The sequence below is a fragment of the Priapulus caudatus genome, unplaced genomic scaffold, assembly GCF_000485595.1.
Source record: "Priapulus caudatus unplaced genomic scaffold, Priapulus_caudatus-5.0.1 Scaffold187, whole genome shotgun sequence".
NCBI classification, from domain to species: Eukaryota; Metazoa; Priapulida; class Priapulimorpha; order Priapulimorphida; family Priapulidae; genus Priapulus; species Priapulus caudatus.
This window is the reverse complement of record NW_014577248.1, coordinates 371,820-388,645: the sequence shown is the minus strand read 5'-3', so window position 1 is coordinate 388,645 and position 16,826 is coordinate 371,820. Positions and strand designations below refer to the sequence as shown.

Here is a 16,826-nt window from a genome sequence, read left to right as displayed (position 1 = left end):
CTCACTTCTCAATTTCACTCTGTATCTCTGCCATCTGTATACAGATTTGCTTTCATTATGTGAGTCGCCAGTTCGCAGAAGCAACCAACTGCTGCCGACAAACTAGGTCATGATATAGATGACACAATCGCACGATCCCAACAACATTCGTAATCAGTCTTCTGCTTTTACCGAAACAGGTCCCCCCCCACATATCTCTCCCGATGAAGCCAATTTCGTAGCAATTTTGCAACCCTTCAATCAATCGCATCCTTGCAATCACATGAGCGCCATCTTCCACGGTGATAAACATCGACGATTTTAGAATCGCGATGCGACTTTGTCCGCCGCGCATCCGTACCTCATCCTCGGCTTAAACAGAACCTTGGGCTTCGGTGGTTTAACCGCGGCGGTGGCGCCACCGTTGGTCTCAGCTGCCGGCGTAACGGCCGCCTCGCCGTTGAAATCCCTGCCTACCAACTCGTTAAGAATGCCGAGAGAACTGCAGAGCCGAGAGAGCCGGTCCTGCGGAAAACACAAGAGCAGGGCTGTAGCGAACATCGCGTCGAAAACCGACCGAAACAGATATAGCGTTTTACACAAAGCCTCTTATTATTGTTATTATCATTACTATTATTATCATTATTATTGTTATTATCATTATTATTATTATCATTATTATTGTTATTATCATTACTATTATTATCATTATTATTGTTATTATCATTATTATTATTATTACCTCCGCCAAGGGGCTGGCAGGAGGTTATGTTTTCACGGGCGTGTGTTTGTTGGTTTGTGGTTTTGTTTGTGTACAGCCTAACTGAAAAAGTTATGGACGGATTGTCATAAAATTTTCCGGATAGGTTAGAAATAGGCTCTTAGAATTGACGAGATTTTGGTGGTGATCTGGATTCAATTAATTAATAACATTTTCAGGATAGGTCACAAATGGGGTAACTTAGAATTGATTACATTTTGGTAGTGATCCGGATCGAATTAATTAATAAAATTTTCAGGATACGTCAGAAATCCGGTAACTTAGAATTGATTACATTTTGGTCGTCATCCGGATCCAATTAATTCTTTAATTAATTAATTAATAAAAATGTTCACAGTCACAGAATTCAGCTGTCTTGGCGGAGGTCTGTGCTCTCCGAGTGCTCTAGTTATCATTATTATGAGTGTGCACGGAATGGAGTTACCAAAGCTTTGGAGTTACCAAAGCTTTGGAGTTACCAAAGAAGAGGTGAACTTGAGATCTATACAAGGTCGTTATTCTTACCACGTAGTAAACACAATTAGTAATGACACTGAGCTGGTAGTCCAAACTATTTACATAAGCTAACGGTAATGATAACAATGATGCTAATTTTAACACTACCCTCGAATATAACTTTAACCCTAATCATATAACCATGCTAAACCTCTTGGAAAATAGGGGTTATACAATTAGCAGAGCTATATAATTAGAAAGCATAGCTGTGTTAATTGCGACAAACCTTGTTCATGGCTTTTATGCCAACATGCAGTAAGGTCTTTGCAGCTTTATAATAGATGGTTTCCGAGTTGTTGTACGTCATCGCGTTATCACACATTAGCTTGAAGTCCGTCTGAGGGTGAAATACTTGTATTAGAATGAGATTGCTATAAGCTGGTTTATTTACCAAATTCCCATCTTTTCCATCAATAACGTTCACAAGGCCTTTCATTCTAGAGTTGCTTAGAATTGTTTGTGAATGCCTCGGTGTCACAAACATAGTCTCAAATTTAATCCAGATAACACTTAACACTGATAGTACATGTAGTAGCTGATATTGAAGTCAGAAACAAATTAGCTGAGCTCAGTTTCCACAGTAAGTTTGTAAGAATAATGCAAGTCAACGTTACGATGTGTGCAGTGTTGTGCGCACACACGCACGTACATATACATGCACACACATATGCACATATGCATATACATATACACGCACGCACATATGCAGATATGCACATACATATGCACGCACAACCACTCTCGCGCAGCTCGACACCGTCCGATGACGTTGCCGTGCGACCTCTGACCTTGAACTCGGCGACGGAAACGTAATCGCCGCTTTCTATCTTCTTCTTCATCGTACGGAAGTCCATCGGGCTTCGGATGATGATCGAGTAACCGGGGGCGATCACGTCCGTGACGGGCCACGCAAAGAACCTGTTCACGTCCTTGCGCTCGAGCGTTCCCCACAGCGTGTCGAGAAGCGTGCGTAGCGCCGCCGCGTCCACGCCCGGCCGCTTAGGTCTAGCGGGTCTGTAGCAAGGGTAAGGTAGTAATAGTAAGCAGTGTACACAGTCGCTTAGTTCTAGCTGGTCTGTAGCGAGGGTAAGGTAGTAATAGTAAGCAGTGTACACAGTCGCTTAGGTCTAGCTGGTCTGGCAATGGGATTAATAAAGACGGATAATTAAGTGAACGGAGAGCAATGGAAAAACAAAAATTCTACAGAAAGTTACGTTTTCATTATTTACATGTTACCTTGTTTCCTGTTTCGACTGTGATGGCGTTTCTGTTGCCGTAGTTTCTTCCTGGTCCACTGCTTGCCTTTTGGCAGGAGGTTCACCCTCGTTTTCATGTGTTTCCTCCTGTTCCTCCTCTGCCCTCACGGCCTCATCTTCCTCCTCTACATCCTCTTCATCTTCTCCCTCCGCTTCGCCGTCATCGTTATTCACCCGATCAGGCATGTCAGCTAGCGGCACATGGTCCTAAAGAAATATAACACAGGCTATCAATTTGATTACTTTATTTGTCATCAAGCTTGAAATTTGCAGGTTAAAAATTAAAATCAACCTAACAGTCTTTGACTACATAAGCCAAGTTTATTTGCAAGACAAAGTAATGTCACCTTGTTACTAGGTCCCATTTATAAATACCATGACAAACATTTGATATTCTAAATTCACAAACAAACCGTCTGAAAAATATGAAATGACGATGTGATAGCTCACCTGATTATGCTCTACTTCCATTTCCTCTCCATCTTCCTCTTCCGCTGTAGTTACAGGCTCCGACACTGGTTCAGCCTGTTCCACACGTTCATGGAGTTTCTCCCCCGAATGTTCCTTTCTATCCCCATGTTCCCTTCTTTTCGCCTATTAAAGTACAGACACAAAATTCTAAATACATGGTAGCCCCAATTTGCAACCTTTAAACAGCGTCCAATTGGCTACGTATCTATATCCTATAAATTAGAGCTCAAAGTTCTAATAATCCTCATTTAATGGGTAAATTTTGACATTTTATCATTACAAGTTCATCATATATTCTGCCACCAATTTCATACGGAAACAAAACAAGTGCCGCAGTGCGACAGGGCTCATCTGGTGTCTGGTGTTCTGCTGATAAATTCATTTGTGCATAGCAAGACGTCTTATACATAAGTCTTCTTTATTCTTGTTTGACTTTCGTAGCCAATTCGAACAAATATATCAGCTACACTTTCACACCCACCTAATCTCTATGGGCTAATAACAATTCAAATACAAGTTAATAAATGACATTGACGTTGACATAAAAGCTTTCAACATATGAGCATGGATCTCCAAGTTTAATTAGAGGGGACGAGGGGGTCCTTCTCTCCCACCTCCCTCCCCACTGCGCCCCACTTCCCTCCCCACTGCGTCCCACTTCCCTCCCTCCTGCCTCTCACCTCCCTCCCCCTGCCTCCCACTTCACTCCCCNCAAGTCCGCTTAGTTCTAGCTGGGATCTGTAGCGGAGGCGTTAAAAGGTAGTAATTAGTAGCAGTGTTACACAGTCACTTAGGTCTAGCGGGGTCTGTAGCGAGGGGTAAGTAGTAATAGTAAGCGGCAGGTTGTACACAGTCCTTAGGTCTAGCGGGTCTGTAGCGAGGGTAAGGTAGTAATAGTAAGCAGTGTACACAGTCGCTTAGGTCTAGCTGGTCTGTAGCGAGGGTAAGATAGTAATAGTAAGCAGTGTACACAGTCGCTTAGGTCTAGCTGGTCTGGCAATGGGATTAATAAAGACGGATAATTAAGTGAACGGAGAGCAATGGAAAAAAGAAAATTCTACAGAAAGTTACGTTTTCGTTATTTACATGTTACCTTGTTTCCTGTTTCGACTGTGATGGCGTTTCTGTTGCCGTAGTTTCTTCCTGGTCCACTGCTTGCCTTTTGGCAGGAGGTTCACCCTCGTTTTCATGTGTTTCCTCCTCTCCCTCCTCTGCCCTCACTGCCTCATCTTCCTCCTCTACATCCTCTTCATCTTCTCCCTCCGCTTCGCCGTCATCCTTATTCACCCGATCAGGCATGTCAGCTAGCGGCACATGGTCCTAAAGAAATATAACACAGGCTATCAATTTGATTACTTTATTTGTCATCAAGCTTGAAATTTGCAGGTTAAAAATTAAAATCAACCTAACAGTCTTTGACCACATAAGCCAAGTTTATTTGCAAGACAAAGTAATGTCCCCTTGTTACTAGGTCCCATATATAAATACCATGACAAACATTTGATATTCTAAATTCACAAACAAACCGTCTGAAAAATATGAAATGACGATGTGATAGCTCACCTGATCATGCTCTACTTCCATATCCTCTCCATCTTCCTCTTCCGCTGTAGTTACAGGCTCCGACACTGGTTCAGCCTGTTCCACACGTTCATGGAGTTTCTCCCCCGAATGTTCCTTTCTATCCCCATGTTCCCTTCTTTTCGCCTATTAAAGTACAGACACAAAATTCTAAATACATGGTAGCCCCAATTTGCAACCTTTAAACAGCGTCCAATTGGCTACGTATCTATATCCTATAAATTAGAGCTCAAAGTTCTAATACTCCTCATTTAATGGGTAAATTTTGACATTTTATCATTACAAGTTCATCATATATTCTGCCACCAATTTCATACGGAAACAAAACAAGTGCCGCAGTGCGACAGGGCTCATCTGGTGTCTGGTGTTCTGCGAATAATTCATTTGTGCATAGCAAGACGTCTTATAATAGTCTTTCTTTTTCTTGTTGATTTCGTAGGCAATATCGAACAATGATATCATGCTACACTTTCAACCCACTATCTCTATGGAGGTGATTAACATTCAATACAGTTAATAAATGACATTGACTGGTTGGACATAAAAGCTTTCACATGATGAGCATGGACTCTTCCAAGTCTTAAGCTATGAACGGGCATGTTGTCGCCAACTAATGTTATCCCCGTGATCTAGTATGAATGGAATGATCTCTGTTAAGGGACGTAGAAGGCAGGTAAGTTAAATAGTCAGCAGACAAGGTTTGTTAGACAACTGTCTGCCTAGATGTGCAAGACTATATGGATCTGGTTACCCTAGACAGGATATTTCACTTGTGAACGAGTACCCCCACCTACCCCTTTCGTTACCGTATGAGTTTTTGTCGTTAATAATTGTCCGTAAGGCTAGAGAATAGGAGCAGGTACGACTTCGAAATTTCCGCAATGGGCACTGCGAAGCAAGCGGTGAAAAATTTGCTTGTCGTTATGAAATGTTGTTTTTATTAACGTGATGTGACGGAAATATAGGCTAGTGACATAAGCATTATCGTCTTTCGCCACGCCTCGAACTACCCGCGTAAGGGTTAATGGGTAATTCCTTATGGCGGCATTTTCGAGGAGATACGTGATTTACGCGGGCCGTTAACTAGTAATGGCCATAATCATTTTTCTGGTGTTTGCTTACACTCACCATTTCTCAATAAACACATACACAGTTCCCATGTCATTAAACCATTACTACTAAATACTGTAGCAACTATCGAGCGATACACATAAGAGTACGCAGCAACAATGAGAGGAAATGAGTTTGTTGTAACTATCGTGATATTGAACAATCTTGCCCGTATGATGATAGGATTAAGGGGTTTCATCATGACAGACCTTTTATTTAATCGGTAAGACCTTAATAATATAAGTATATATATAAATCAATGATTAATGAATATATTACACACTTGTAGTAAACGTCTGGATCATGCGTAATTGACATGTCCCTTTCGTCATGGGGTTTAAGTGTTCGCGGGGGCACGGCGGCGGCAGGGGTCAAACCCTCTGGCGTCAATGCGGCTATATGGTATATATATTATTATACAATATATGCCTCAATAACCATGACAGTTCAGCGCTTATGTTCTGACGCCATTTAGTACGCTTCCGCAATGAGCCGGCATGTGCGAGTAAATCTCCGCATTTGCTTCTTATTCTCGATGGTTATTCTGCACTTTGCATACGCAGGCGACCTTCTGGGATTTGGCCATGAAGGTGGTTATGCTTAAAGCAAAGCACGCCAATTGGTTTTTGGATTGCTGGCGAGAGTCATTGTTTGCATGGTAACAAGCGTTTTTGTGGAGAATGATTGTAGAACTACAGCTAACTTGTGCTGTTTTACCCCGATTTCATCGATTTTTGGGAAACAGGGCGCATATAAATGCTATATTATATATATATATAGGTATATATATATATATTTTTTGATGACAATCATAAATTTATATAATAAATTTAATACAATTTTTATACAAATATGGGTTTTATTTTTTATATTTTTTTGCAATATATTTTTTTCTTTTCTTTTTTTAGAATTTTTAAATTTAATTTATATTACAACATTTTAATTTAATGACAATCGGATAAAAGTGCTAGAGTACAGGTTCTGAATATGTTCGACAAATGTTGACCATGGCCCACGTGACTCGCCACACCAAAAACGGATCGCGTGTTTCGCTTTACGATAACGATCTTCATTCAAATTTGAAGATGATCCGAGAAGACTGCAGCCGGTAGAGCGTCTCACAAGGGAAATTCATGCTTGGCGACGCGGCTCGAGGCAATGGCCGGCCTCGGCGCGCCGTGGCCGGCGGCTGGCGGCGGCACGGCGCGCGGCGCGACGTGCAATGCCATGCTATCCACGAACTTTGTTCGGGGGTACAATTAGAGGGGACGGCGGGTGGTCCTTCTCTCCCACCTCCCTCCCCTGCGCCCCACTCCTCCCCTGGGTCATTCCTCCTCTGCTCTTCACTCCTCCTGCCTCACTTACTCCCTTGCTGGCTCACTTCCCCCTTCCTCCCTTCCTCCCCTGCCTTCGACTTCCTTTCCCCTGCTCCACTCCATTCCCCTTGAACACCATCTCGCATCGACTAATTGTACCATCGTTTACCGCTCGCACCACCCGTATACCGTTTTCCTGTCCGTCTCAATTTATACTTCTCTCTTCTCTTATTTATCTTAGATTTCTCTCTCTTTTAATTATATAACAAAATTTTAAACCAGCGATTATGCTTTTACTGCCCCTCATAATGCCTTTCGTTCCTATGCCCTTGTAGTGTAACAGCATAGAATATATATTTGTACTGGTCTCTATTTTCTATCCCGGTAATAGTTATGTTGCTAACTTGGATAAATGACAATACGCACGCCATAGACTAATGATATAGTGTTAATATGTCAAGATTGAAAGGTAAATAATTATTATTATATGTTATTAGTTTATTACTTTATTCGGTTTAACAAAGTTACATGAGATAAAAGATCATTTTAAAAAACTCGGCCTATTAGTTTGCGCGAGTTGGCACGTGCAGTGTAATCAATAATCAAGATGGCAATCGCCCTTCATTGAGATACAGGGAATATTTTTCCCGCGTATGCGCAATTCGCCCAATTCGTCGATGTATTCAGCCATTTGGTAAGCATCATTTTTTTCATGAATCCAGGTTGTGCGATGCAGCCATGCGAGTATGTAACGGAACATACATTTTTACAATTTCTTGTACTTTATTACTCGGGCTGCTTTGCCACCCGTCAATGCACCAATGCCACGTTAGCGCCGATTTTATTGACTCTGTTAACACCAGCGCCACACGTGACTTTTAAACATTCCTGCACCCCCCCCCCCTGTAATCAATCAATATGCCGCCCCAGGCCACGTATTAGGACAGCCAGCTGGCTGGCGCTGCACGCCTCTCACGGGCAGCTTTCTTGGCGACCTTTGATAATATAAAGTGATGGATGTTCGTGTGATAGCCGCCCTTCACAAGTCGCTAGAACTGTTATTTCATCAATGTTTGGATGTATAACGTAAGGAACCAAACATTGATCAGTTTTAGACAATTATTTTACTCCGCCAAACGGCCGCAGTCAGCTTTAGCTTTCACTCGCCGGCCGCATCATTATTTTCACTCGACAATTGGCGAGCGTGGATTGCCAGCTCGCCATGCTGTTTAACGGCTGCCGTGGCAGCGCGTACACAGAATCGCTAGTGGATGTCATGAGCATAGATAGTGGTGGCCTGTCACAGGCCGACACGATACCACGCCAAGCATGCACCGTCTGGGCTTCGTGTAAATTTGCACCTTGTGCTTGTCTGAAATAAATGCGTATACAATTTATGCCGTTGCTATTGCAAATTTATTTTGTCTATAGCAATTTTGCTATGGCAAATTTTTGGCTGGAAATTGTTTCCCTGGATACCCTAACTACGCTCCCGGCGGGATGTTGCTGGAAATCCTACAGGTAAAATCTTAGATGAGTGCCAGCATTGGCCTGCCGTGTTTTGGCCTACCCACCGCGAGCATTCACTTTGATTCAGCATTCAGTGGTGCTTATAGACAGTACTGCTTTTAGAAAATATTTATTGATTTACAGGAGCGTTAAACCTTGTTCAACAAACAACTTGCCTTTGCACATTAAACTGTGCAACTGTGCCTCAACTTCACACAGGCTATGGGCTCTAATAATAGCAAAAGTTTAGTTTCAGTCCTTGTTAACAGTTCAACCATCAATGTTTAACCTTCTCTTAAGGCGTCAAACAGGTAATCTGACCTTTCTTCGGCTTGTCAGCGGAAAGTACATTTGTATAGGTCTTTCAATAAAGCCATAAAGAATTGGTAGGTCACCGCTTGAAACAAAAGTTTTTCAATCGCTCCCGTAGCCATGCTACTTCAGAAAATTGTGCTCTAAATCTGCCCTGTGTCACATTGACCTTTGACCTGTGACCTCCAATTTCGGCACCAGTGATCGGCTTTTCCTACCATGATGCTATAACCAAATATTAAGAGCATAGGGTCGAGCCGTTCAGATTTGTGTCGCAATCCGTATTTTCCTTATCTTAAGTTAAGTGATTACGTCACTCGTAAATAGTAAAAGTTAAAAAAAATATTCACTTTTTCACAAAATGTAAGTAATTCTGTTCACTTTTTTGGTTAAATTGTCGCATTATATTTCCTATTTACTATATTGTTCGATGTGAACATACACTCGTGACTCATACATAGCCCATAGAAAGCATATAACGTCAGGAACATAATTATCAAATCGTCCAGGTTTTTTGTTGATTTTAAATAGTTGAGAAACAATCTTAACAGGTGAGAATTTGACGATACGTTTAGTCCGTTAGTTCTTACTTTTAATGTAAAAAATACGACAACACAATTTTACAATTTTACCATAGAAAATTTGTGAAGTAGTCATATTCCCCTCCGTGACACATCTTGACCTTGACCATTGACCCAAAAATTGGTTATCCCGAGTTCCTTTTCACGCCCCCCCCCGTCGTCCTGATATCGTAACCGTACGACGAGCGGTTAAAGATTTGCTGCCAACTGTTGACGAACTGACGCACGGACGGACGCTTCTGCGATTCTACAAGCTGCATGTGACTTCGTCAGATGATGCTAATAATATAATAATAAAACAACAAAAAAAATTTAAATGTATAAAAAAAATCTGACCAGTCTTCTATAAAAATTTAAAAAGAAATCATCAGAAGATGAGAGAAACTGCACCCTTTCTCCGGTCGTCAGAAATGATGCTCGGTGGTGGCGGTCGTGTGATGATGGTGCTTGTGTTGTCTTGCTCGCTTTTTCTTCATTTTCTTTGGTGCGTCTGCTTCCTGCGCTGCCTCATTCTCGACCAGTGAAACTCGCTCTCGGGCGCGGCGACGATATGTAGGCGTTGGGCGATGCTGACGGGCAGTGTTTCCTCACCGAGCTTCAATACGGCTCAGAGGTTTCTCGTTCTCTCTGCACCTATTAACGGCAGTAGATTACATAGGATAGAAGAGTACACACGACAAACGTGGTAGTAAATGCAATTTTTGTTCGTTTTACATCATGTTATTGTTAAAACGAGTCAGGTTAAAGGGTTCATGGATATATAAGCGCTGACCACAATGCATAATTGCATTTTCGCAAATGTGGACAGCTCTTAATATCCTTTTGGCCAGGGTTAAGTGCATGACAACTTATGACGTGCTGTGTAAGTGACTTTGTCATTGTGTAAGTGCGTGTGTTTGACTAATCAGACTGTCACTGACTCTGAGAGGGTCTATGTCCCAGGGTACTGCCGGAAGTACCCTGGTACTATCTAATATGCCGGACCGTACCTCACTACTGCACTAACGAGTCTAGGGAGTCGCCCTACGCCTATTCCCTAACCTAACCATATCAGCATAGTTACAAGGGTACGTTCCGGTTATCCGGACCATTGTTAGACGTGGTTTGTCACATGTTGCACAGATGTTACACCATACCTAGGGTACGCTCCGGCAGTACCCTGGGGGACATAGACCCTATGAGCGTCACTGACACTGTCAGAGTCGTTCGGTGCACAACTGCAGAATAATGCATTATTGCATCGTGTCGTGATACAGGCAAATCTGTGCACCATTCTGTTGATAAATAGACTGTAGCGTGTGAGTATGCACAGATGTGTGCATAATCACATTTCAAACCCTCACAGTCACACATGGAACATACTGACGTATAGTCTTCACGTTGGCGTTTGCTAGGTAGTATTAGTGCATCACATGATAAATCGTTGAAATTCTATTGGATAACGTCGCAGGTACTATGAAACAATGGTGCCCGCTCACTATTGCTTGCGCGACGCAATGTTTAAATCCGCAATATAAGCTACAGTAATTTTCTTGAAAATTACTCAGTCCTGCTCCAAAAATAGCCAGCCCTGCTGAAAAGTTACCAGTCAGGGACTATGGGACCAGCTGCTATTTCCAACACTGGTATATGTCTGGTTTTCTGATTTATGAGAGGTGAACTTGATTTGCAACCAGCAAACCAGCAAGTTCACCCCTACATTTTGGTATTTTTATTGCATTATTATTTTGAATTTTCCGATGGCTTTGCCCATGCAAAACAAACATTTTCACCCCACATGCAGTGCTTCAAATTTACACACAGAGTGTCCCAGATTGCATCTCAGAACTTCTACAATTCAAAAATTGGGGGCATTCCCCAGACCCCCCTAGCACTGAGCAGCACCCACATGCTATAATGAAAAAGCTTGGAGAACCCTGGGGATTATGATTATGGACATTGATAATGACTAATAAACACAAGGAAGAATATGATATATGCTGTTTTATTACTGTAATTTGCTCCAAAATTGGCAGGCCTACAGCTTTGCTGGCGGGCCTACAGCTTTTAGGAGCTATAGGCCCTGCAGGCCTACAGCTTTTTCTGCTCAGTGGCAAACACTGACTAGTGGTAGTAGTACTAGTAATAGCTCTAGTACTATAGCCCGCTTACATTAACTGCAGCTGCCAGCGACAACTGTACGCGGGCTATAGTACTAGAGCTATACTAGTAGCCAGTAGTTAGGCCTCGTACACTGTCCACTGAAGGCTGTGAGTTCAAACCCCAGCTGGGGCAGTGAATTTTCTCAAGGTGTAAAAACCTGGCTCTCAACATTGGAGACTGTGAATCTCCCGTGGCTCGGATGACCACGTAAAATGGCGGTCCCGTCTCCAGTAATACTAAGGCCAATGGGGACGTAAAAGAACCACTGAGGGCGCAAAAAAAACTCTGGCTGTAACCACCCTCAGTGCCATTCGGCTAGAAGGCTGTAACTACCTGGCTTTACCCTGTTTTCTGTTTTGCCGTAGTTTGTCCTGGTCCACTGCTTGCCTTTGGCAGGAGTTCACCTCGTTTTCATTGTTTCCTCGGTCTCCCTCCTCTGGGCTCACTGCCTCATCTTCCTACTCGTACATTCGCTGCTCATCTTCTCCTCCGCTTGCGCCGTCATCTATTCACCTGATGAAATAAAAATAAAAAAAAGAAAAAAAAAAAATGAGCTAGGTCATGTCCCAGCTATGGCAGCATGTCCTAAAAGAAATATAACACAGCTATCAATTTTGATTAGTTTGTTTCTTTATTTGTCAACAGCTGAAATTACGCAGTTAAAAGATAAAATCAACCCACAACAGCTTTGACCACATAACCAAGTTTATATTGGTCAAGAAACAAAGTAATGTCCCTTGTTACTAGGTCCCATATATAAATACCCATGACAAACATTTGATATTCTAAAGTCACAAACAAACGCTGTCTAAAAAATATGAAAGGACGATGTGATAGCTCACATGATCATCTCTAAAACTTCCATACTCCTCTTGCCAATCTTTCCTCTCTCGCTGTATTACAGCTCGACAACTGTTATGCCTGTCCCACACTTTCATGGAGTTCTCCCCCGAATGTTCCTTTCTATCCCCATGTTCACTTCTTTCGCCTATTAAAAGTACGACACAAAATCTAAATACATGGCTAGTCCCTCAATTGCACAGCATTTAAACAGTGTCGTCCATTCGTCTACTATCTATATCTATAAATTAGAAGCTTCCAAGTCTAAATACGCCTCATTACTAATAGTAAATTTTGACAATTTACATTACAAGTTCATCATATATTTGGCCACACCAATTTCATTACGGAAACAAAACGAGAAAAAGTGCCGCAAGTGCAACAGGGCTCATCTGGTGTCTGTTTTCTGCGAATAAGTCATTTGTGCATAGCAAGACGTCTTATACATAAGTCTTCCTTTATTCTTGTTTGACTTCGTATGCCAATTCGAACCAAATATATATAAGCTACACTTTCAGCACCCACCTAATCTCTATGACTAATAACAATTTCACAATTACAAGTTAATAAAATGACATTGACCGTTGACATAAAAGCTTCAACAATATGAGGCATGGATCTCCAATTTAAACTAGAACGGGCAGTGTCGCCAACATACATTATCCCCCGTGATCTAAAGTATGAATGGAATATCCTCTGTAAGGACGTTAGAAGCAAGTAAAGTTAAATAAGTCCAGCAAAACAAAGGTTGTTAGACAACCTGTCTGCCTACAGATGGCAAGTATATGGAATCGTACCCTAGATAGGAATATTTTGCCACTGTGACCAGTAACCCCGCCCCCTAACCCCTGCCTCTTCGTTACCGGATAGTTTTGTCGTTAATTAATTTGTCCGTCAAGCGACCGTAGAGATGCACAGGTACGATCGAAATTCCGCAATGCGAACCTGCGAAGCAAGCGTGAAAAAAGTGTGCGTTGAAATGTTGTTTTATTACGTTGTGAGGAAATATATAGCTAGTGACATAGCTATCGTCTTCGCCACGTTCGAAACCGCTCCGGTAAGAGGTAAAATGGGTAAATTCCTATGGCGGTTGTCGAATGAGATAAGTGAATTACGCGCGGGCCCGTTAACAGTAATGCCAAAATCATGTTCTGGTGTTTGCTGTAACATTCCACCTTTCTCAATAAACACATGCAACACAGTTCCATGTCATAACAATACTACTAAATACTCGTAGATATACGAGGGATACAAATATAGGAGTACGCAGCAAATAGGGGGGGGGGGGGGGGGGGGGGGGAGATAGCGTTTTTGTAACTATCGTGATTTGAAGCAATCTTGCAAGTTGATAGATTAGGGGTTCATAAGGAAAGACGCTTTAATCGTAAAGACCTTAAATTATAATAATATAATAATCATTGATATAATGAAATAATTACACAACATTGTAGTAACGTCGAATCAGCCGTACAATGCACCAAATCTTTCCTCTGGGTTACAGTGTCGCGCTCAAACGGCGGCCGCAGCGTCAAACCCATTCTGGCCGATGGGTAATAGTGGTATATATTATATATATCCAAATCTATCTCCATACACCGCATTGACAGTTCAGCGCTATGTTCTGCGCATTATTTACGGGCATCTCTGCGCGCAAGAGCCGCAGGATGGCGAGTAAACTCCGCAAATATTGTTTATCTCGATGCGTATCGGCCTTGGCATACGCAGGTCGTTCTGGGAAATTGGCATGAAGGTGCGTTATGCTATAAGCAAAGACGCCAAGTTTTTGCTGTGGGAGGAGTCTAATTGATTGGACCATGGACAACGTTTTTGCTGGAAATATTTAGAACCTACAGCTAACTTTGCTGTTTTACCCCGAAATTTTCATGCGAATTGGCATGCAGCAGGGCCGATATAAATCATGTCCTAATATATATATATATATATTATATATATATATTATTTGATGACAATCATCAAATTTATATATAAATTTGTAAATACAAATTTAATGACAAATATTTTTATTTTTATATTTTTTTTTGCAATATATTTTTTCTTTCTTTTTTAGAATTTTAAATTTTAATTTAATCACAAACATAATTTCATGACAATCGGATAAAAATGGCAGAGTTACAGTCTAGAATATTCGACAAAAAATTTGTTACCCGTATGGCAACGATGACTCCGGCCCTGCACAACCAAAAACGATAGTGTCTTCGCTTACGATAAGCGCATCTTCATTCAAAATTTGAAGAGATCCGAAGAAAGAACTCAGGCCGGTAGAGCGCTCAGCAAGGAAATCATTGGGCGGCGGCGGCCGGCGGCGCGGCGGCGCGGCGCGCTGCGGCGCAAGCGGCGCGCGCGACGAGCAAATCCATAGTATGCGCCCACGAACTCGTTCGGGGATACAAATTAGAGGGGAACGTGGTGCCTCATCTCCCAGCCCCCTCCCCACTGCGGCCCCAACATTCCCCTCCCGCACTGCGTCCGGTCTAACTTCCCTCCGCATCTGGCCTCTGCACCTTCCGCGGACCCAGCCACCTCCTCCCACTTCACGTCCGCCTTGCCTCTCACCTTCCCCCCCTTACCTCCCATCTCCCTCCCCTGCCTATCGACTCCCTCCCCGCTGCCTGCCACCTCCCCATCCCCTTGCGTCACACCATCTCGCACGACGCTAAATTGTATCCCGTTTACCGCTCGGCATACACAACCCGTAATCACCGTTTTCCTGTCCACCGTCTCATTACTACTCCTCTCTCATCTCTCTTATCTAGACTTTCCTCTCTCTCTCTTAATTATATAAAAAAAATTTTAAACGGCCCCGATGATGCCTTTACTGCGCCCCTCATATGCTCTTCCTATGCCCCTGAGTTGTAAACAGCCATAGAAATAATAATATATGTGTTTTTAATATTTTCTATGGTAATAGCATTATGTTCGCTGAGCTGGGATCGTAAATGGATACGCACGCCATAGCTACATGATAATAAGTTAACATGTCAAGATGAAAGTAAATAAATATTATATTGAATTAGTTGTATTATTATTCGTTTATACAAAGTTACATGAGAATTAAAAGATCATTTAAAACTAGGCCTATAGTTGCCGCTGAGATGGCACGTGCAAGTGTAATCAATAATCAAAATTGCAATCGCCCTCTGAGATACAGGGAATAATTTCCGGTATCCATCGCGCATATTCGCGGATGTATTTTCAGCCATTTGGCTACGCAATATTTTTTATGAATCTCCAGTTGTAGCGATGCAGCCCATGCGCAGATGTAAACGGAAACATACATTTTTACCAATTTTTTTGACTTTATCCTCGGGCTGCTTTGCCCCCCGTCAATGACCAATGCCACGTTACGCCCGATTTATTATGACTTGTTAACACCACGGCCACACGTGAACTTTTAAAACAAATCGCTGCCGCACCCCCCCGCCCCCTGTAATCACCATCAATATGCGCCCCAGGCCCACGTATAGGAAAGCCACGCTGGTCTGGCGCTGCACGCCTCTGCAGCGGCAGCTTTCTCCGCGACTCTTTGATAATATAAAGTGGATGATGTCGTGTGATTAGCGCGCCCTTCACCAATCGCTTAGAACTGTATTTCATCAATGTTTGGATATAATAACGAAGGAACCAATAATCATTGAGTCATAGTTTTAGACAATTATTTACTCCGGCCAACCGCGGGCGAGTCAGCTTTAAGCTTTCAGCTCGCTCGCGGCCCGATATTATTTCACTCGAGCATTGGCGAGCGGGCGATTGCCAAGCTCGCACGGCTGTTTTAAACGGCTGCCGGGCAGCCGTAGCAGAATCCTAGTGTGTCCCTAGGCTTATAGCTAGCTGGTGGCCTGTCCACAGGCCGACACGATAACCACGCCCAAGCATGCTGCGCTGGCTCGTGTAAAAGTTTGCCACTCTGTGATTGTCCTGAAATATAATGCTATACAAATTTTATGCCAATATGTCTATGCAAAATTTATTTGTGTATAGCAATTTTGCATATGGCAAATTTTTGGCTGCAAATTGTTTCCCTGGATACGCCTAACTAGCCCGGCGGGAAGTTGCTGGAAATCCTACAGGCCTAAAAAATCCTTAGAAGAGTGCCAGCCGGACCTGCCCGTTTTTCGCCTACGCAACGCGAGCATTCACGATTCAGCATCAGGGTCTACTAGACAGACTGCTTTAGAAAATTATTATGAGTTTTACAGGAGCGTAAACCTTGTCACACCAAACACTTGCCTTTCAAATTAAACTGTGGCAACTGTAGCCTGCACATCACACAGCGATGGCTCATAATAATAGCAAAAAAGTAGTTTCAGTCCTTGTTAACAGTCAACAAATCAATGTTTAACCTGCCTCCTAAGGCGTCAAAAGGTATCTGACACTTACTCTTCGCTTGTCAGCGGAAAAGTACATTTTAACATGTCCTTTCAAATTAAAGCCA

At 42.5% G+C, this 16,826-nt stretch overlaps 1 protein-coding gene across 1 annotated transcript in view; it reads right to left on the bottom strand.

Annotated features, from left to right (window-relative positions):
- The window catches only part of LOC106806952 (bromodomain-containing protein 7-like), a 42,876-nt gene that overhangs the window by 15,797 nt on the left and 10,253 nt on the right, over window positions 1-16,826 (bottom strand). The window contains exons 3-8 of the mRNA XM_014809139.1: window positions 4,546-4,689; window positions 4,076-4,302; window positions 2,044-2,269; window positions 1,482-1,592; window positions 341-504; window positions 19-34 (exon numbers count right to left, since the gene is read on the bottom strand). Coding sequence (XP_014664625.1) covers window positions 19-34; window positions 341-504; window positions 1,482-1,592; window positions 2,044-2,269; window positions 4,076-4,302; window positions 4,546-4,689 — 888 coding nt within the window. The remainder of the gene's footprint in view (window positions 1-18; window positions 35-340; window positions 505-1,481; window positions 1,593-2,043; window positions 2,270-4,075; window positions 4,303-4,545; window positions 4,690-16,826) is intronic.